This window comes from Chelmon rostratus, chromosome 6 (genome assembly GCF_017976325.1).
Source record: "Chelmon rostratus isolate fCheRos1 chromosome 6, fCheRos1.pri, whole genome shotgun sequence".
Classification (NCBI taxonomy): domain Eukaryota; kingdom Metazoa; phylum Chordata; class Actinopteri; order Chaetodontiformes; family Chaetodontidae; genus Chelmon; species Chelmon rostratus.
Window position 1 is genome coordinate 859,324 of NC_055663.1, and position 23,191 is coordinate 882,514.

General features: G+C 41.2%; 1 protein-coding gene across 1 annotated transcript in view; it reads right to left on the reverse strand.

Annotated features, from left to right (window-relative positions):
* cdh13 (cadherin 13, H-cadherin (heart)) overlaps positions 1-23,191 on the reverse strand; it is a 330,027-nt gene that overhangs the window by 223,232 nt on the left and 83,604 nt on the right. The window contains exon 3 of the mRNA XM_041939059.1: positions 2,112-2,323. Within this exon, the coding sequence (XP_041794993.1) occupies positions 2,112-2,323 (212 nt within the window). The remainder of the gene's footprint in view (positions 1-2,111; positions 2,324-23,191) is intronic.

The window sequence follows — 23,191 nt, forward strand, 5'->3', positions numbered from 1 at the left end:
AGCCGGTCACGTGGCCTTCTCCAGCGGCTTTCACATGGTCCTCTTCAGCCAATCAAAACCCTTTCTTTTAACTTCTTCTATGGTCCTCTTGGTGAATATAACATCAATCACCTTGCCTGTGCTTCTCCTCCATGTCATCTTTTACTGAGGCTGTAATGCCCCTGCTTTTAAAAAAGAGAGGGATCTTTTCTTTAAATGACATAAGTACTACCTGAATATCTGCATTACTGAAATTAATTTTCACTTTCTGTAAAAGGTCCATGTGGTCTCAGCGATTATGGATGTGGGTGTTTCCCAACTGCCTAATAGAGCATCTCTGAGGTGGTGCAATTATGTTAATTGATGATAATTAAGGTTGCATGAGCATGCCTCATATTTAGTCACTGGAATACATCAGCATATGCATGAATATGACTGATGACAGATACCTCTTAACATATGATGAATTTGTTTTTAAATGTTTTTAATAAGAAATTACAATCACTATTGTATGAATGTTTTGTCATTGACACCCAGTGTCACTGTGTTTACATCTCCAAGCAAGTTTTCCGTGCTAAACTTTCCACCTTGTGTGCTCGTTTAAAGGAACAGTTTGACATTTTGGAAAACCAAATAATTTACCTTTTGCATGGTGCAGATACGGTTTACTGTCCTGTCTATCTGTCTGCAACGTACGTAGGGGTGTGAGGGAGGTAGTGAAAGTAATCCTGATCCTGATAATCCTTACTAATGTGATAAAGAAAAAAAATACACCCAAATACTAATTGAATTGGCACAACAGGTAAAGCAACTAGTCTCATTAATTACCAGTGGATCGTTTCACACAAGCTGATGAAGGCTCATCACACACACTGGGTGTGTAACGTGGAGTGGCAACTTCCACACAGCTTAATTATTAAAACTTAAGAAAACCTAAGATAATATTAGCATAATTGACCTCCAGATAACTGATAGGAACAGGCAAGTATGGCTAATTTAACACAAACTATTTCCTTAACACCAACATGAACACATAACAGTCTCTTTAACACTTAACTGAACATAACACTTGTCATCTATGCACCAAATAACATTATGTTTACTTCTTTTCACAGCAACCGACTATCTGCAGCACAGCTGATTTCTGCTGCTTGTCTGGGCTGCTGTTGCTATGCTGATAATAATTGGTTCCTTAACAAGTGAACTGCTGGAGTCACCAGTTAATGCCATCACCACACACACACACTTTTGAAGATCACCGGTTAACCATTTGTCTAATCTGTCCGGTAAAAGCTGTGTTATAATGATACATAGCTATGTTGTTATAAGGGATTAAGTGGATGTGCCAGACTATTTCTTGACTGGGGGCAGCAACTTCAGTCGGCTGTCGCCGTGAGTTTGCCAGGCAACCAGAAAAGACTCCAGACTGTCATGGCCGAGTCTAGCACGTAACCTCTTGCAACAGCGCACTGTATCGTTTTCACACTTTATTTATGTATGGATCAAACAAACAAGATATGAAGTGTAAATTCATGAGTTTTGGAAGTGCTGGTATGTACATTTTGTTAGCTTTGGATGGAGCCAGGTTGCTCAGCTAGCCTGCTCCTGGATGTAGCTTCATATTTGCAGTACAAACATGAGGATCGACTTTTTCATCTAAACCCTGGCAGTAAAGTAAATACACATATTCCCCAAACTATCAAACAAAGTAACAGCTCATAAATCCTCTTATTCACCCAGGGCCATTGTTATTTGATCACTGCTACATCATGTCCGGTTATTATGAAGCTTCAGTCAGGTAGATCATGTCCTTGTGCATATTGTCTAAGTCACCACTCCATGTGTTTAGGTTTCACAGAACTGCTTTCCATGGTGATCCACTTCCTGCTGAGGTCAATTCGTTATGTTCACAATAACTTTAATCTTACCTTAAATTTCTCACTCTTTTTTATTCTTCTCATGTCTCTCCTGATTGAACTACAGTACAGTAACCTTTTCAGTGTTCAATGAAGTGCAACCTTTTCAATTCTGGTGAAGTGTAAATGAAGAAACTGATTTATAAAAATACACACACACACACACACACACACACACACACACACACACACACACCAGCAGCAATTTCTACTAACCCTGAGAGTGTTCGGCGACTGAACCGGTAGTCCAGTTATTTCCACCTGTGCCATGTCGTCTGCATGTGCACTGAGCCCGTGGATGAACAGGACTGGACTGCTGTATGGGACATCTCGCCAAGGAACCAGATTCAGGTTTCCGTCCACGTGGAAGCTGGGGTCCGACACCTCAAACTTCACGTCCTCGTTGCCCACACAGTCATCAAACTCGACTGGAAGAAACACACAGAATGGGTAGATGTTTTGCCTTCACTCCGAACAAATTACAAACAACGGAAATGTCAAGAACAATCTGCCATATGAAACAGGTATACACTGCACTGCAAAGAAAAGAAGTGGAGAGGCTGCCAAAAGATGCACAAAAACAAGTCATTCTCAGATAGAAACACATGCCCTGAAGATAAACAGATATCCTGAAGAAAGAGGAGGGTGTTCTGAGAGGCTCTGTCAGCTAGGGTACAATAAAACTCAGTGATCTCATTCACACAAGTCTGCTGCAATATTTATGACCCATTTCACAACATGCTACGCATTGTGGACTTATTAATGTGTCTGAGTTGTTTGTGCAGGGCTGTTGCATTTACTACAGAGACTGCAGGGGCACCCAATTGCAGGACAGGATGAGGAGAAAGGATTTAAGGTACAGGAGAAGAAAAGTGTCACTTTAGAGTTACATGCACGTGACACGTGCACATGTAAGCTTGTCTCGTCTGACGGAAGGAGATACTGGCAAGGACTCTACCAGGCTTTATCCTCTTTCATCATGTTCATCCTCTCTTTAGCTCTCTCACACACTCCCTTCAGTGTCGCAGCACGATCCCCATGCCCCCCGCCCCCCCACCCCCCACCACCACCACCACCACCACCCCACCACCCTCTCACATCCTTCACCTCCTCTTTACCTTGGCCTACCATGATGCTTTCTTACTGTTGGAATGTGGAAGGAGGGGTCTCAGAGGAAGTCCGCATGCACGGATGTGAGCACATGTTGATTTATAAAGCAGGTGCAACTGGAATCACGTGGTGCTGTCCAGTTTTCAGTGTGGGTCTGAACGTTCTGGGAAATTTCAAGCCTCAGACAAGTATCTGCTGCAGACATGTGGAGGCTTATATAAGACTACAGCCAACATGTTTCTGGACTGACATGCTGTCTGTTCTAGTCTTCAAAAACTACTAGTTATTCATCATAAAAACAAGGAACATCTTAATGAAATTATATTCCTGCACCCCTCTGCGACAACGACAGGGCTGTCAAGACAATATCCTGCATGACTCATCAATTACGCATGCGATTCTTTCAACTTAACACGACACAGAAAACTCTGTGGTAGCTCATGAGCAGCCGAAGGAAATCGTTCATAAAGATCTAGAAGTCTCTCATCTCTGCATTCTGTTCACATTGGGGACAGGGAGGCCATCTTTCTGGGGAAGATTTGAGCTCACATTTATCAAATTTCTGAGAGTTCCTTTTGGATCAGTGGTGCCTCTCTGAAGATAAAGCAAAGCTCCTATCTCCAGTGCCAAGACTGTGCACTTTCTCTGCTGAACCAGCTGGTTAAAGGTTGAAACCAATATACTGTAATGTTGACGCTGAGTTGTTGAATCCTCAAGACCTTACAAATACAATATATTTTAATCATTGTCATCCAAATACATTTGCACAATTTGCATAATAAAAACCAGTTAGCATCTGATTCAGTCTGATGTACGGCTTCCCTTTAAAATGAATCATCAATCATCAAGTCATTTTCAGAATAAGGTTTTGGGGCACTACTAAGATCATTAAGTCAAACCCAGTGTTTGATAGTATTTATATTTGGCACTCAATGTACATTCTGTACTCAATATCTCGCAATACAGTTGCTTTTATTGTAAGTGGCAGTGTCCCCATTCCGACACAGGATTCAAACTACCTACATATTTACACACTAGTGGTTAAGAAAAAAGAGCCAAGCACGTAATCCAGCGTTAGTCTTTAATTTAATCTCACTGGTATTAGTCTCACTGTTGGGGTTTAGTTAAATTATATCAGAGCTGCATTAAGTCATCATTAAGGCAAACCTAACATGTATTGCAGATGCTTCACATTAAAAGCACTGAGCTGGTAAAGTATAACACACAGTGATTTTTATTGTGAAGAAGTCACAGGAAACACAATGTATTTTTCGATGAGATTAATGCTGGCAGCTCATCAAAAACGCATCAAGAAAACAAGACATGGGCATTTTTATCACTTTTTTGACAGGAGACCAGTGAGTAATGGGAAATCAAAGAGAAGCCACAGTCAGGTGCAGGTGACAGTCTACATCCTTCCAACTTCCCGGCAAGGTAGTCACTTTTAATGTGCTCTGCTGTTGTGTGGAAGACTTCTTGTGCCGTGTGCAGCATGAAATCTATCCTAGGTTGCTCATGGTATGATGGAAAACATCAATTATTAAAAGACTTTAATCATTATTATTCAAACAATGTGAGATTGTTTGGCGCACCCGTTGCCCTTTGGTTGTATTTCTTACAAAGTTGCTGCTCAAGTGCTATTTATTGTCCACAGAATTCTGGGAAATGCTGTATTCAACAGGCCTTGCTGTTACCACTGGTAACCACAGGTGTTGCTAAATCAACCAGGACTAAAATCTTGAATTGTTGAAGTAAAAGTAAAACTGCATTTAAAGGAACAGTGTGTATGATTTAGGGCTGGGATGGGGGGGGGGGGGGGCATAAGGCAATTAGCTTTTTTCAGCAATATAGAAAATGACCTAAAATTTTAGTAACATGGTCCCTGAACGTAACACACACAGACAAGTTGATATCTCATCGGTGTATGACGGCACCTGTCTACAAAAGTAGATGTAGAGTGTCACAAGTTTCAAGAGAAATGTACAAACCATTATTTTTTTAATTTTTTTATTGAGGTAAAAGACAAGCCAGTGGTGACAGACTATAGTGATGAAAAAGACTAATCTTGAGCATCATTACAGCAATAAACATGCTAAACCTGATGAGCTGTAAGGACAAATGCACTTGGATAAATTTAAAGCTCTTCAGCAGAGTTTGGGTGCCCAACAAATAGCTTTCACAAGACCACATTCTGACAGAGACAGTGTCATTCAGGCAGGTTTTGTGGTGAGTGAGCAAATAGCTAATAAGCTGAAACTTCAGAAGGAGAATTTGTGAAGGACAGCCTTGTTGCGGCTGCAGAGCTGCTAGCACATGATCAGTAAAATTGTTCCAAAGTGTCTGTTTGTCTTAAATAATTCATAGAGATGAAGGAAAACCTGACATGGAAACTCAGTGGTGAGATAGATAGCAAGTGTCTGTGTGATTTGGCCTTGGTGGACATTACCAAGAACCCCTCAGAGCTGAATCTTAAGATCCAGCAGCTTCTCAGTTCTTTGCTTTCAAATGTGAAATCATTTGAAGTGAAATTAGCTACAACTCTGCAACAACAAAAGCTGCTATGAGATCTGAAGATGCTGCTGAATTTAAAAACTCCTTCAGGCATTTGGTGAGAGGTCTCAGGACATGCAAAGTCGACAAAAGGAACTGAACATATTTGCTCATTAATGTGGAACTGGCTGACGTATCTGGCAACCTACAACCTGAAATCGTTGAGCTGTAAAGCAGCGACCTGCTAATCTGAACAGTTATTTTCAAAACTGACTCTAAGACCAGCTGTGAGTAGCATGGAGTCTGCCATGTTGCACCGCTATCTTTATACGTGGCCTAGAACATACCACCCAAACAGTGGCTGTAGTTTCCCCGACAAGCTTGGAAAGGGAGGACTGAGGTGAAGGGTATTCTAGTTGCAATCTGCAACCTCAACGCTGAATGCCAGTAACTCAGACACACTGGTCCTTTAAGCCTTAATAACTGATAGTCCTAATGCATTAGGATTACCACACAGTGAGGAAAAGGCTGTTCATTCAACTCAATTCACTATCACTATGGCTACCCACTGAAATAACTTACAACTGTTGTAACTGTCGTAACACATATTGTTCTGCTGTAATTGTTTTTGTTCATGCCTCTCATAAAATAAACAGGCAAATAAATAGGCAGATGGCCGCCCACACACAGTCTGCTTCTTGCTTTCATTCTCGTGTCTATCTACTCTTCTATCCTCCCCTTCGTTTTACCTTGTAGAAACAATGGATGCGCGTCTGACTCAAACTCATCAATTCACACACCTCTATCTTCCATCATGGCAGCACCAAGTGAAGTGGGAAAAGTCCATGGTTAGCACTGCCTGACTACAAAATCAATAGACTGAAGTCTATCAAAACACTCATTTAGTACGCTTAACCTTTGCGACTGTTTAGTCAGGCTTCTTTTATCTCTCTCGCTGCAGACACTTTAAAATCTTCCCTCTGGACAGAATCGTTTTCTGCCATCTGGATGAGGTGAAGAAGAGAATAACAGAGTGAAGAATAGAAGAGGGGTGAAAAGAAGGAGGGAAAAAAATTAAAAAAGAAAATGACAGTGAAAGAAGGCTTCAATGGACACTGAGGGAGAGCTACAAAGTCAACAACCTACTCTCCAGGGAAACAAGGCTCCATCTCAATATTCAACTCCCTCTTCTAAGCCAAAGCATGAAAGATGTGTTCATTTCCATTCCCATTACAAGCCTCAGATTTATTTCAATAACATGGACGCGCTCTTTAGAGCCTGCAAATTGCAGCACCAAACAGTGTCAGTGGCATTTCAAAGGCAGCCAGAGAGTGTTTGATGGTATTCTAATGTTGTCAGGTTTTGGGGGATTTCAGAGGAGAGCCTGGTGAGCTGGCAGCTTTGAAGTCAGGCAACAATGACAGAACGCAACTTAGCCCGCTCTCCACCAGCACCACCACGCAGCCCCTCTCTTTCTTCAGAGTGCTGGCTCAGGGTTGAAATAACTGTGCACAACATGGATTAGGGTCGGCAAAATCCCTCGCTGATGACTCAAGAGGAGATGGAGGGTGGGTGGGCGGCGGGGGGAGGGTTCAACTTTTTCGTCAAGTTTGACATTCAAGTTCCTTTCAGGCCAAAACCTCCCGTAGAGCCTGCGAGAGGCACATGTTCTAGGAACTCGGTCACCTCAGGCCATGCTTACTATTCCATCAGCATTCTTGGCACCAAAAACAGCACTTCAAAGTCCTCATTCAGGCTTTTAATGAGAAACGCCACATTCTCCAGGGGTTGTATAACTGTCAAACTGACTGAATCCAGTTCAGGCACCTAATTGAATAACTTAATTTCTAAAACAAAGAAACAATTGTCAACCTTCTTACCCATTTTGTGTTTTACAAATTACAGCTAACTATCCACCGGTGATGTCTTAGTCAGGAGTTTAACATGAAATCCCTCCATCAAGTTACAGTGTATAACTTTCTCTGTACATTCAAAAGAATAAATACACAATTTCTTCAATCGTCATGTCAGTTACCCTCGAAGAGATCAATCATGATAAAATGTTTTAATAAACACACACAACAACTACACACAAAACTGTCTTGATTTTCTGCCTCACAATGATGCAGAAACATATTTTGACATCCAACAGCATCCAAGCATATTTACATTGGCTCCACTCTCTTTGTCAGCCACATAAATTGGATTTTTTACTCCTCTGTCAGGTACTAAAGTTTTCCTTTGAGGTGTTTTCAAGACAATTTTCTGTCTCGTAACTAAATGTCAAGTCTCCACGCTGGGAGAGATGGGAATTAGAGGAGTAATCTCAAAGGTGGCAGCACGAGTGTGTTTGAGCTGATAGCTGCTCTGTCTAACCAGAACGAGTATGCTCAGCCTCATGAAAAAGGCTCAGGAGAACAAATTCTCAAATAATCACCAGGCAATAGAGAGGGAGCTGCTATTGAAAATGTATTTACACCCTGAATTGCATTTCACTTCAGAGTTTCCTATCACAGAGCATTGTGTTAGACCCATTATTGGGATTCAGTGGTAAAAAAGGTTTTTCAAAGATGACGGTTTGACAGATTTTGCCAACCAATGCGGTCCTGACGGCAGCATCTCGCATCTTGGGTTTGATTAAGATCACCAAGACCCCCCCACCTCAAACTCTGCTTGTTCCATTCTGACCCATCCGTCAGGAGCATGGGCATGCCATCTCCTTGGATAAATGTTTCTATCTTCGCAGCTCATCTCTAATAGTCATGTTGCCCCGGTGACTGGCTAAAATGCATGTTTTCAATTATGTGCAAATTTCACTTCTGTGTGGAATATGTGGGTGTTTCCACATGTTTTATCTGCGTTTGTCAGGCATCATCTGTGATCCAGCTGCAAACAAAGGCAAAACTGAAGCAACTATTCAAAACACATCACTGGAACGTGCAATCCCTCTTAAACTGACATTTTTCTGTTTTGTTTTTTTTTTTGGTTTATTCTGTCTATGCTATGATATATTCATTGCATCTGTCCATCTTTTTATAATACAAGGACGAACACTTTGATCGTTTACATCAGTACACACAGCCCAAGCCAATATTTTCAATGATGATGATTTGAGGATAAAAATCCCAAAATAGTTTAAGTGTTGGTGTCCCTAATGTTACTCTCAGGTAAATATGTGCATAACTGCTTTTTGCTTCACACTGCTCTGCTTAACACAACCAGGTTATGTTTACATACCAGTAAAGCTGGAATGATGCGTCACCAGGCTGAATGGAACATGTTCGTGTGTGTGTGACCGCCCAGTAGGATGCTCGGTCAACCAATCGGCTTGCTTGACACACAGGCCTGCTCTACGTGTTGTCGAGATGTGGTAGGTGTACACCTCAGCTCCTCTGCAAGTCACTACAGTTACCCATAATACCTTTGTGTAGATTCCTCAAAATATTTACATGCATCTCCTCAGAAACATAATTCAGGATGGCACCCTGCTTGGTAGCTCGCTGCCATCAGCATGTGAGTGCATGCAAGACTGGATGAATGAGAAGCAACAACCTGGCTTTATGAACGTAGCCGTTTCATTGATGTTTCCTGAATTATGTTTTCTATCGACCTAATGAGAAAATGTTGTTAATGAACTTTAACTTCAAAGTTTCAAAATGCTGACACTCAACTACATGTCGCTGAATGTTTTAAATATTCACAGACAACATATTTCACTGCTAATAGTGATTAAAGCGTGATAAAAACTTTTCTGCGTTTGGTTTATGATCTTGTTAAACACAGAAAACGTCAACAGTGATGTTGGCCAAGAGACACAAGAATATGAAACAGAAAGCACTGTCTTTCTCTCGCCTTAACCCGAAGTGCTTTGATCGCTGAAGAGTACATGTGGAACATACCACCTCCCTACAAACTGTATATATACTACTGTGTACTGTGTATGTGTATACTGCTACATCTCTTTCAGTTAAAAAAACATAAATATAAACAGAATTCAGATGGCAAGTACATGAGCCGACAAAACGGCACAACCAAAATAAATGAGTTTGTCATTGTAATCTCCAGGAGATGAGATCCCACACCTGCTGTGCACACATGAAGCACCACTCACACAAAGATTTGACAAAATAGTAAACATTTCCAGTCGAGCAAGTCGTCTCTCCATCAGAAACCAGATGGACACTCATGATAGTCTAACCCATAGAGCCGTCTGTGCATAACAGCTTTTTAAATGTGTCTTTGATGGGGTTCAAAAGGAGGTGTATGCATTTTAAATTCTTCAAAGAGAAGTATTTAAGTATTTTTCCACATTTAACTTTTGGTGAGAGCAGAAAAAGTTGTTGATCTACTTCCTGTTTGACATTTATTGTTTTTATCGTTGTTCTCTGTCATGGTGTACAATGCATTTCCACCAGCAGAAAACAAGTAGCTGATTATAACACACGATGTGCCCCCTGAGTGTTCTTACAAATTACAGGGTAATATAATGTCACTGTCAACATCTGCCCTCAGAAAAATATTTCTATTGTTAGTGGGTTTTTTATTATTATTTCAGTCTACAATAAAAACTGTCAAAACAGTGGAGAAGCTACACTGTGTGTCACTGACATTCTTGAAATTATTTACTTGAGGTTCAGAGATTGTGTTGAATCACCAGCTTAGAAATGTGCAAAAGCTGATTATGATAAGCTGGCACTTACAGAACAGATCAGTCACTATCAGCTTAGGAGCTGAGTTGAAGTCATTCTACAAACTGTGCACAGCTGAAGCTATCTGGTGCCGCTGCAGTCTCATCTGAATCAAAATCACCATCTTTCACTGTGGACATGAAAAGTGTTTGTTTGGCATTGTGCTAAGTGCTGTACAGCGGCTGGTTTGGTGGTGATCTGATGGTTCAGTTTGTTCCACTGATCTGTGAGACTCCTTGTTGTCATTGTCAAAAAACCAAAGGTGGTTCATTCTTTACTGTTTCAGTCTGTTTCTCTGTGGGTAAACACAGGTTCTTCTTTGTCTCTTTCTGCTCATGTAATTTAGTTAAAAAAAAGAAACAGAAGAGAAATGAGGGACTGAGCATGGGACAAAGACAGAAAGAAAGCACGTAATTATGTGAAATAACGAGAGCCAGCTCAGAGCTCTCTCATACGAGGCTCAGGATGATCCTCTTCCTGTTATCACCCTGAGTTACAGCACATCCACCTTACCAGGACAGGAATGCCAGGACACTGCCACCAAGCAACACACACACACACACACACTCAATTTACACAATATAATGAAGCTAATACTAGTCTCATGCGGTTTTATTGGAGTCCCATTTAAAGCCACCAGACATCTGAGGTCTTATTGGGCCGAACTGAGGCTCAGTCAGCATCACATGAACTGACATTCAGTCCAACGGTTAGTGTCACACTTGCTTGTCATCATCATTCTCTCATCATTGTTTAACATTTAAACGAGACTCCACAGCTGCACTAGCAGCTCTGGGAAACAGTACTTTGGCAGCTGCCCTTTGGGCTAATCTCTAACATCACAATGCTAACATGCTGATTTAGCAAGTATAATGCTTACTATTTTAGTGTGGTTGTATGCTAACATTTTCTAATTTGTATTAAAGTACATCTGAAGATTATTTGAATGTCATTAGTTTTGCATTAGTTTGGGACAACTAACTAGATTACAAGTCAGATGATCATCAAAACCACTACAAGTGAACCTGAGGGAAGTGGCTGATTGGACTGTATGTATCATGGGGGGGTGGGATTTATTCTGACAGACAATTTGTCCTGTTTTGTCTCATGTATAGTTTCGTTGGTATTGATCATCTTTATGTTACCCCCTTTGTTTGAGAAATGGTCTCATTTCATCTAAACCACATTGGTGGACTGACTGAACTTCATTGCCATCCCTGTTGGCTACTTTCGTTAAAAAAAAAAAAGTCTCCCTGCTTGCACACACGCACACACACACACACACACACACACACACGCACACACACACGCACACACACACACACACACACAAACACACATCCATAAGAAAACGTGATTTCAAACACGAGCAATGCAGCATCCAGACATCCAGCCATGCACCGGCACCCAGCAACACATTGGCCAGATGTTATGATGCATGTGAAGCACAGATGGATTTGAAGCTGGATCACAGTAGCAGGGCTGCAGAAATCAGCACTGCTCCAGATGCTGTGGATTTTCTGCCAGAGCAAAGTCATACTAAATTGCTGTGGGTCATTTCTATAGTATGCATTTGCGAAAACAACACTTTCTGCAGTGCAATTCACCCACCTGATAGACAGAGGATGGAAAATCTACTTAACTATATATCCATGCACAGTATCTCTCTGGTTTTGGGTTTTCTCCCAGTTTAATTTAATTTGTATAGTTGCGATCGTAATATTCAGCCTTGACAAAACAAGGCAAACAAGAAAGAACCTTGGGCTTATTAGATTTTAACAAGGTTTTCTGAGCATCTTTTCTCTGCCATAATTGCATTGTGTATTTCCCCTGACGCAATACGGCACTTTTGTTTATAATCACCCACGTTCATCAGAATGCAGCATACATAAGAGACAGCATCTTCTCCTCTATCACTTGCAGTCACAAACTCAAACAAGACAAGACAAAACCCACAAAATCAGAACCTCACAATTACCAGCAGCGCTTCATAAAGAGGTCTGAGGCAGACACTGACAGGAAACTTCTCTCATTTCTTACAACGTGTATCTTGCATATGCCTTGATTTAAGTGAGGCATCTTTCCTGGTGCATGGTTTAAGTCAGTGAGCCTGACAGCTTTTCGCAGTGACTGTTGTAAGCAGGGAATTAAACACAAACAATATTCACTTGAATGTAATTAATTCATTCTTGCATTCCATCGGCGAGCTAGTAAGCCCTGCAGCGAAAATATATACTGTTCAAGGTTTTTAAAAGTAAATAACATGCATACATAACACTGACAGCAACAGTAAACATCCTGCTGTCTCCACGCAAGCTGGAAATGTTTAGGCCTACAGGCTGGGTCTTTGAAGTTGCCTGTTTCAAGGTTACACCTGCTTAAATCTGAATTCATTTAAATTCCTATTTCAAAACCCATCATTGCACTCCTCACCCTGTTTTTATGTGAAAATATAAATGAAAATGTATCGGCGCATCTACGTGATTGAGATCCCCTGAAGCCTAGCTTGACAAGGTTAACCAGAGCGACAAATCTGAAGGGAGCGAGTGAGGTTTATTTCGAGCACCAGAACAAACTTCAATCGGTCTGTGTTTGTTTGTTCGTGGCAGGGCAAAGCTTTCATCAAAGAGGGCCGGGCCAGGGCTGGATGCCAGCAGATGATAGTACGATAGCCTGGCAGGAGGCAGACGTTGCTGTCATTGCTATTATCATATAAAGACACATCAGATGTTCGATCAGTTGCAGAGCTATGTAGTTGCTGTACATCCTGCATAAGAGCATCATCACTGAACCAGATATTCTTCCAGATAATATTCAGTGCACCTGGCACTCATTCATCTGCGCCACCAGGCAGCCAGCACAATGAATCAGACGACTTCTGCTAGACATTCAAGTCATTCATCAGTCATCTCAGCCAAAACTGACTACTATTCCACCAGTGTATCAGTATACCTGCCACACAACCAGACACTTAGGCACACAATACAGTGATGGACCAAGAAACCACAGTACGTAGTACCGCCATCAGTGGATCTGGCAATCAAGAGATGACAAATGGACCGTAGGATAACACAGAAAAGTGGTGCTGTTTGCCACACCGTTGGAAAATCAGCTCTTAAATAGCAATTTTAAACTCAGTGCCAAATTAAATTGTAGAGGTCAAAAGTCAATCCAGAGCCTTCCAAACATATGATTGCAATTGACTAACCATCTGGCACTACAAGAGCAACAGAGAAAGCTCTGAGTCACAGGAAGAGTGTCACTGACCGCTCAGCTGCTGACTTCTAACTGCACTCCAGCTATAAATGTTAGAGTTAGTTTCTGCAGCTTCAACACGCTGACCACTGAAAGCCCCCCTTCCCTGACTCTGTATTCAGACTGGTTGGGATCATTTACAGACTACGGACAGCATATCTGAAACTTCACAGTTTAAAGCTGATTTCCATGTTCATGAATGATGCATGTCAATGGCCCAGTCCTAATGCCCACACTTACAGACCTCGATGCACTCCCCAGAAAGTCCAGAAGGGCTCAGAACTGTCCTGCCGTGTGCTTGAGCGCTGTCTCTTGGACTTGAGCCTTTTGTAGACACTTTTCTCAAGTGTGCAGCGCCACAGGTTTTACTTGAGGGATTTACCTACATTCATACACATTGTATGTTGATGTTAAAGGTGGGGTGAGTCATTCTGGAGGCAGAGTGTTGATGCTCACTGAATTTGAAATTCAGTTCACGTTCAGCACGTGAGGGCTTGAGACATGAATTCCCAGTTGACTTGTTATTTAGACTGCATCTTTTTCTTTTTTTGTGGTATCATCATTTTGGGTCTCAACGTCAGGATTATTTTAGCCATCACAGACTCACTTTGGCATGAGAGGACAGATCCCGAGTCACAGTGAGAACACTGGCAACCGCCCCTCACTGTCGTCTACACAGCCTTTGAGAGCATGCCAACTGTGGTTTTAAAAGAAGTGTACTGCAGCGGTCAATGGGACCAGGAGACTGAGTCTGAGTCTTCAGTGTTTGGATGCAAACCTCAACAAAAGCTGTGATCTGTATGTTCTGTGAGTGCCTGTGCATCTGTAAGGATGAATGCTAAGATTAGATGAGATGCCAGATGGCACAGAGATTAAACATGTGATCATGTATATATTTGGTGTAACTTCACGCCTCTCCACGCAGCTGAAGGACCAGTGCACCTATAGCATACTGTTTGTGCACATAAGTTCAGGGCTGTCTTTAAAACTCCCTTCTGGCCAAAGCAGAGGAAGGGATATTTGCCAACCCATTTAACAGCCAAGCAGAAACTCCCTGCCAACTGCAGTAACACCCAGACCTGTCAATCAAACAACTCACAACGCACGCACCACGGACACACACACACACACGCACACACACACACACACACACACACACACACAAATCCATAAGCAAACGTGATTTCAAACACAAGCAGACATCCAGCAATGCACAGGCACCCAGCAACACATTGGCGCATTCAGGCAGATCGATATGCTTTCAGGAAGCCAGTAACACTCAGGTTGAGCCCCTGGGGCTCTGACCAAGTTATTCAGCACTTTCCCTGGCCACTCAAGAGGAGCCATGCTGGGCTCTGGGCCAAGAGCCAAAGACAGGAAAGCAGCATGCAAGTGAGAACACAACTTTTGACACAAAGTAATCCTGTCACTTATTCGACAGCAGCCATCATCATCTCCTTAGTGAGCGGGCTCACCGTTCACTTGAGATGTTTGGTTGAAGGTCTTGATGAGCTATTGCCTTTGTTGATGCAGTCAGAAGTGCACTCTTCAGGATTTGGGGATTTGAAAGACAGTTTTTTTTTTGTACCATTCATCTTGACTGTCTGCACCAAAGCAGAGTGAAGCTGGTTTCTACAATGCTACAATGTTAAATGTCATCCATCGTACCAGCACCTGCATTCACGCCTCTCATCGAACCAAAGAATATTTGAGACTCGATTCGATTTGCAAAACAGTGTCTCACAAATGAAAACAGGGACAACCCTGAAGCTGCATTCAAACATGTGCTTTATTTCATTAGATGTTGGCCATCATTTGGACATTTTCAAAGGTATGACCATAGCAGACAGCATGCTTCACTGGAAACAGATTCATTTATGATGGAGGAGGAGGGGAGGGAACAGAATATAAGGCATGAATATGTCTGAGGAAGAAATGGAAAATAAAATAGATTGAAATGTTAACAACACAAAAAGAAATGCTTCAGCATTTTCTTGTGTTATTGTGGCTTCTTGACATCTGCTTTAATTGAGCATCAAAGATATCAAATTTAACACTATATTTAATAAGTCACTGAAAATCCTTGTAATAAGGATTTTAAATTTCATAACATATGTTACCCCATACACTGCTTGTATGTAGACGCAAAGTAGAAAGAGGCATACAATGTAAAAAAGATGTACACTGTCTAAATTTTAGGTTGGGTTTGACATTTCCTTTTAATAACAGTAAGAGTAGTAGAGCAGTAGAGTAGTTTTGCCAGATCTCCTGGAACTAAATATGGAATGGAATGGTTTCCTTCAGGTGTGTGCACAATATAGAGTATACAATACCAAGTACGCTCTTTTGAACTCTTATTGTTGTTAAAAGAAAAAAAAAAAAACATTGCAGTCCAGCTCATGCTTTAATCAGCAGGTTTTCTCAAACAGTCACACCAGGAACGTTCTGTTGACGTAGTATCCAGCCGTTTGAAGCACTGCTATCAGAACTCAGTGAAGCTATCTGGCCAAAAACTATCCCAGCGCAAAACCAGAGCTAAACTTCCATGTTTCCAAGAGGGAAGTACAAAGGTTTTCCCCCTTCAAAGGCAGACTATGCAGTCCTAAAATGACCACATCCTCTTCAGACCAGACCAACAACCACCTTATGGTACAGAACAACATCCATGTCCAAGAGAATGCTGTATTGAAAACAATGTTTTTCTTTTTTTTATTCAGTGTATTCCAAACAAAATGAAACTTGACTTTGGCCTTGAAAGACTAGAAGAGAAAGTCTTGTTTACAGATTAATCAAAGTTTAAACACTAAAAATGGAGCTGTAGGGCTTGCATGAGGACACAGCTGGGGATACACAAATGCAACAGAGCATAAAACCTCCATTTAAACACTGCGCTGGGAAAATATTCCACTGTGGCCATGTTACCAATGACCGACAAGTACCACTTTATTCTGCAGCAGCATGCCATCCCTTCACTTAACTTCACAAAACATGCATTAAGGAATGCCTGGTGTGTTTGAGCTCTAATACTGCAAGCACACAACCAAAATCTGATGCCAGTCGGACTGCGGTAGTGCACAGCTGCATGGCAGAAGACAGAAAATGGAAGACAAAAACAAAATGAAAAATAAATTGAAAGAAAACACTATAAACAGCTGGAGACACTTAAAGTACATTAATGAAATGTCTATCTTATGCAAATGGTTATTCGGTTAAATTTGGCAGAAAAGGCTCTGCGCTTTAAGGGAACCCTCAGAGAACCTGAGCAGCAATGAAGCTTCTGTGGGGAGAATTAATTCTGCTTTTCGGAAATGCATGAACATTACTAGTTTATTCGGGACTATCAAAAACTTGAAGACATGAGGAGGAGGAGGTGGGGTTTATCAGCATATCAGCACAATAATTACAGTTAGGTTGTAAAAGCCACCGTGTGCACCTGTTTGAATATGACTGGATCCAATCTATTCCCAATTTGTTTATTAAGTGCTGAACACTCAAAATATTGCAAAAATAACCACCAAGGCCAACAGAAAAACCTTTGTCTAATATGTGAGCTCTAAACCATTACAGAGCAGTACCTCCAAGTTTTTGGAAAGAAATTGGAGAGGACCCAGGTGTCCAGGTTGGATTTTCGGTTGCACTATAGTCTCACAATTCTTTTTTTTTTAAAAAAAGGTCAGGGCTTACAACGCCTGCGGGACAAGCTGAAGGTTTCACATGACCAGTAATTTACTTAAGAAGGGAAAGTGATACCAGCTCAAACTGGTTAAAAACAGCAGAGCAGCGTACACTGATGGATTGGTCGTAAGAAGGGGGTGAGATGACTGCAATCTCGCCAACAAAAACGTTTCTGAAGAAACATCAGAACAAGCAGATTGGGGTTATTAAGAATGGCACTAATAACATTAAAAAGAACACGAACACACTGTACACTGCACTGTGATAACTATTAGCTGGGTCAGCGATATGGAACAGGCAGGTGAACAAGATCTGAAACGAAAAATCAGAAAAAAATGCATCACATACTTCAATGTTAGAAACAGGAAGATGACATGATAAAACAAGATATACTGTGTGCCCACGCTCCTGTGCAGGACCTGTCACACACTGTACCAGATCGAAAGAGTCAATAAGATTTAGAGAGTCTTTAGCCAACGGCTTAGTCTCCAATAATTATAAGCCTCTCGAGTTTTGGCATGATTCCAGACAAGAAATTAGAAAAGTCATTCCAGGGGTAAAACTTCTGAAACTCACCAACACTCAGCAACACTCACACACACAAGAAATCCAATCCACGGCACGTGAGGAAATCACAATGAATGTGTTTCTTGCCCTTGATCTAGCATTTACCAGGGTGATCTTCGTTTGGAGCTGAGCCAGTTGCCAATCCGGGGTCCTGCGGCCAAAAGCTTCAGGGGTTCACCCCACCACGGGGAGAGCCTGTTTCTCTGATAGCTTCAAATCCAGATGTCAGATGACTAGAATCCACTATCCAGTTAAAAGATACTGCTAAAAATGACCATCATCTAGAAAGCATATCTTGAAAAAGTAGTTTAACACCAGATAAAAATCAGTTTATGGGAGAGTGTCAACACAAACACATGCACAGTTGAACAGGATGTAGGTTGAACTGAACTGAACTAAAGCATGACTGGAGTCATTGATGCAAATCAGCTAATGTAAGTTTGCATGCCTTTGTTTTTACAGTATACTGTACATCCATAATCTACTCTTTCTATCCCTAAACTTTTTTTTCACACTTGCTCAGTTCACTCCTTCCCACCCTCCATACACCCACCAGGGGCCTGTTCCATAAAGTGCGCTACAAAAAGTGGAGATGAAAGTCGAACACCAGACGTGAACTGATGGAATGAACCAGTCAGCCATGGTCTAAATCAGTTCCACAAAGGTCAATTCAAGTCCACACAATCACACTAATTCAAAACAGATTCAAGCAGTCAAGATAACTGCATGTGCACACGATTCCTAAGCAGCAGAGAGGTCAAACCTGGATCAGAGTGATCCACCATGGCAAACAGCAGTGGCTTGAAGCTTTTGAATGTTCACGACCACTGAGCTGCACTTATCATTGGAAACATATGAAGACCTCAAACATTGAATACCAAAAAAGGGAAGACAGCTGTCACAAACAAAGCCAGGGAGACAGGCTGGCAAGAAAGTGCTGATTGATTGAATGAGCAAGTAACAACTGAGCTAAAATGTAATAAAATATTTTGATGCAACCTAATTAAACCTGGGCACAATACAGTCAAACAGTAAGAACAGAAAACCTGTAGGTTATTGAAATATCTATACAAGAATACATAGATATTAAATCTAAAACCTTTTTACTGAGGGAGCACTTCTAAAGAGCAACAACTTGAGTGGGAAGAAAAGAACATGGCAGCAGGTGAAAATGAAATATAAAAGTATTGTTCAGAATGGTAAAGCTACAAGCACTTAAGCATAAGCAGCTTGATGCTAGAACTGTCCAATATCATGATGTTTTAATTGCCAAAAAAAGAGTGATGTTGCTGCACCGAGGCAGCACCAACACATTTATCCTGCAGAGGAGCCGGCCTAGGAACTTAACGAGGAAAGGCCTGTCACTGGGGGGGGGGGGCATCATGCAGGGTCCTGTGAGTATAAAGCATTGGTTTACTGTCATCATTAAACAGAGTTTGATTAATGGTTTCAGGGTGAAGGCCCTTCTACAAGGGAGGAGGATGAAGATTGTTTGTATGTTCAGGTCCAAGGTAAGCATTGATTGCACATTGTACACTTTAAGTCCCACTTGTGTGGTCAGGTTCTTATAATGTGTTTTTCCAAAATTAGCTGTGGGATACTGAGACCCTCCTAGGACCCTCTCAGACTGGGACCACTGGAACTAACTAATCAATGCAACACAATGCCAAGAGCATTCCATAAAAGGTTTTAAAGTTTCTGTTCCTACAGAATGCAAAAGGTAAAGATGGTGTACACGGGTTACGTGGATGATGCACTGGATGGAAAGTTGGAAATGGCAATCCAACAACTGGAGAAAGAACTACCACAACCAAGTAACCAAGACAATGACACATGACTTTTTTTTTAATGAGACCATTTAATTGTATGCCTAATCCAACACTTGTTATGAACTGAGCCCGTCTATTTTGACTCCACATTAGTGATGATACATTCTGCATCACAGATCATCTGAAAGGATGGAAAATGTAGGTCACTAGACTGGAATAATGGATGGAAGGTAAAAGAAAACATGTTTAAAAAGCATAAGAGCTACAGCCCATTCGGCGAAAACAGATCATATAAATAAATGAATCAAGATATTTGGTCAGGTCTTATCAGGAGTTGTGGATATAACGAGCCTGGTTTCTGCTGTTTTTACCGTGTTTTTCATGCTGCTTTGCCATTTAGTTTTCCTCTGCTGAGAACTCTGGTGAGTTTCCTCAGTCTGAACTTGCCCATCTTGCATTTGGCTCATTTTGCATCATTTAATTTTTGCTAAACAGCACATTTAGCTGAGTTACTGTGTTCTGAATGTGTTTTATTTAAGTACTGATGGAAAAATAGTGCATTCTTTTCATGCTGTTGAAAAGGAACCATCATGTGTTTTAAGATAAAAAAAATCATTAACTGTTTTTAAAGGGAATAATTTATTTCTAGAAAAGAAGTGTGGAAGCGCAGTTGTTTAAGCTTTACCACCATTTAGCTCTGCCAATGTAAATTAATGTCAAACAGACTTGTATACTTGTATAGAGCACAGTTGTAGAGTGATTTTAACATTTCATAGCCAGTTCTTATAGCCATGTTTAATGGTTTAAAATGTGTAACTGTGGTTTATTGAGGAACAGGAAGAGTATAAAGTACCATATATGGAAAAGAAATAGAAACAACTCTATCTATACTTTATTTTGTCTATTCTGTACTGCTACATGCAGACTGGTTTTGATCCTGGATTTAGTTGGTTCCATACCACACCTGTCCCAATGAGTCACATTCCACAAGAGGAACATTTGGACGCTGTGTGACCAGGTGTTTCTATTCTGCCGAGTGACTGATTTGCTTTGCCTCAGGATTTTGCATACTGGATCCCAGAGAAGGAACACTTGGCAGTATTTTGTCTTACTACTTGGGGAGATTGACTCTTATAAAGAAAATCCAAAGACAATTATTTCATTTTAGACTTTTTTCCTAAACAAAAAAAAAACACATTCTTTCTGAGATTTTCTGGGATTTTTTGTGAAGGGTGTTGCAGAGATTCCAACCTGCCCCCAGACTGAGCTTGAACTATGCTGAATGTGCTTTATGAAACCAAATCAAGACTAAGTAGAAATAACCTGACTTATTTAGTGAACTCATTTTATGGAGCAGGTGCTTGGTCACCTCTTGACAGGTATAGACGGCCGATTGTCATTCATTATTGGCTATGATGCTGGTAATTCGTTAGCCACGGCAAAATCCTCTCAAATTCGGGCTACATTTGTGTAGTCTGATCCCCGCATAATGTCTGTCTCGAGATTTGAGACAGGCAAAACAACTACATGATGATTACAAATACAAGTAAACCAAAAGAAGCAAGTATTCTCATATCAGCAAATCTTGAAGAGGTTCCTGAGCAGGTTCCCAGATAATGCAAATAATTGCTCTGATTGACTTTGGTCTCTGAATGTTTCAGGCTATCACATTCTTGCAGAATCAAGATGTGTCAACGTCTGGTCAGAATTATGTAATATTAATCTTGACAGTTCATATCTGCTTGCCAAAACCTGTTCCCTGAAGTCCTTCAAAGCTGCAGTTGAAAACATCGTGTTACTAATTGATGAACAGCCTCTTAGTGAACAGTCTGCCTTGAATTAAACATGTGAGGTTTATTTTCATTCCAGGAGTGCTGTGAATGATGTCTGTTAGACCTACAAGCAGATGTACTGCAATTTGCATCTGAAATGTAAATTTCTTCCCTGTTAAGTAGGTTTGGCAGAGAAGACACAAGAGATTTTTCTCCTCTTGTGTTCATTTCCTTTGTTTTTTTATCCTCTCTGTGTGCGCTGTAAAGCACTTTGGATCTGCTGTGTTGTGCTATATAAACCAAGTTGAGTTGAGTTGAGTATAGGAAGGAAGCAAAAGTGATGTTCTTCAGGGGTGTGAGAAGGAAAGAGAAACTGGAAGAGACATACAACAGACACTGAAGAGATAAAGAGAGAGAGATAGTATTTCAAACAATTGCCAGTTGCACTGTGATTGCAGATGGGGTCTTGGCACTACTGTCCCTGTGCCCCTGATGGCCTGTGATTGCAGCCTCCACAGGCAGCCTCTCAGGGATGCTGATGCGAGTTTGTGTGCCAGAGGAGAAAGATGCTAGTTCACAGCCAGCGGCAGATGTTCTGATAGAAAGGTAAGATATCCATCTGAATGTCATATAAGAAGAAAATCTTTTTAGCATCAATAAAGTCACCTAATGTAGTTCACTGAAACTAGTTCACTGTTACTCCAATGTAAGGACATACAGATGAACCGATGTGTTACCTTGTTTCTGATTGCATCTTTTTTCTACTATCAATATTTCTATATTAACAATGAATTAAATGACTATGTGTATGTGAAAGCTGTCACTCATAGAGTTGAAGCCAAAGAGAATTAGCCACCCAACTCTACAGTTGCCCTCATCCGTAGATCAGGGGTGGGGAACCTTTTTCCTGTCGGCCAACTTAATTTTCATAACATCCTTCAGTGGCCATACTAGATTATTCAACATGTGATACATGTTGAATACATAACCTCTGTAATGGCTGGAACTGCTTATCTTTGGTGAGGCGCCTGATGTCAGATGGTAGGGATGATGATGATGATGCTTCTGGCAGTTGGTTTTCCAGGTTTGAGTCTAGTCTAGCAGCAGCCTCCAGTCACAAGCTGACCTATATAAGGTTGGTGCAAGTCCACCAGAGGCCAACATTGGATTCTTTCTTTATCTGGGTTTGCTCCTTAACCATATGATCAGCATTCTAAACAAATACCATATATACAGTATACAGATTGTACATACAATGCTCAGATTCACAAACATACCGCATTGTAGGAACACCTGCCCATGCACACACATACACACAGTCATGATTTCATTACATCAGTTAATTTCCTGGAGACTTGCCCTCTCCCTAACTATAACCACTACTTGCCTAACCCTAACACAGGTCTTCAGCCTGAAATGTAATGATTGTTGTAATGGGAACTTGTGTTTTGTTCCCATTAGGTAGGTAAATTCCGACAATGTGACTCTGTAAACAGATTTATGTCTCCACAACATGAGTAACAAATGTCCACACACACACACACACACACACACACACACACACACACACACACACACACACACACACACACACACACACACACACACATACATATACCCATACTAGTAATGGCCTTCCTGTAATTATACTCATTTGTCAAAAGCACACCTTGATTTATGGTCAAATTAAAAATACACCGGAAAAGAAGCTGCAGGTCCTGGTGACTCCAGCTACAGAAGGTGATTAATGCTGCGCCATTATAGATGTGAGAGTGGCATGGTCAGGATATGCACCCTGCTGTACAGACAGAAGCGAGGGAGAAAATCAATCCATGCATCCACATGGATGACAGAGCGTCTGTAGTAGGTGGGTTTTTGGGGTGGCATTGAGTGGGGTTTGTTGGGTTCAGGGTAGTGCAAGGCAGGTTATATCGACAACCTGGTAAAAGATAATGCCTGTGTGCTGCTTT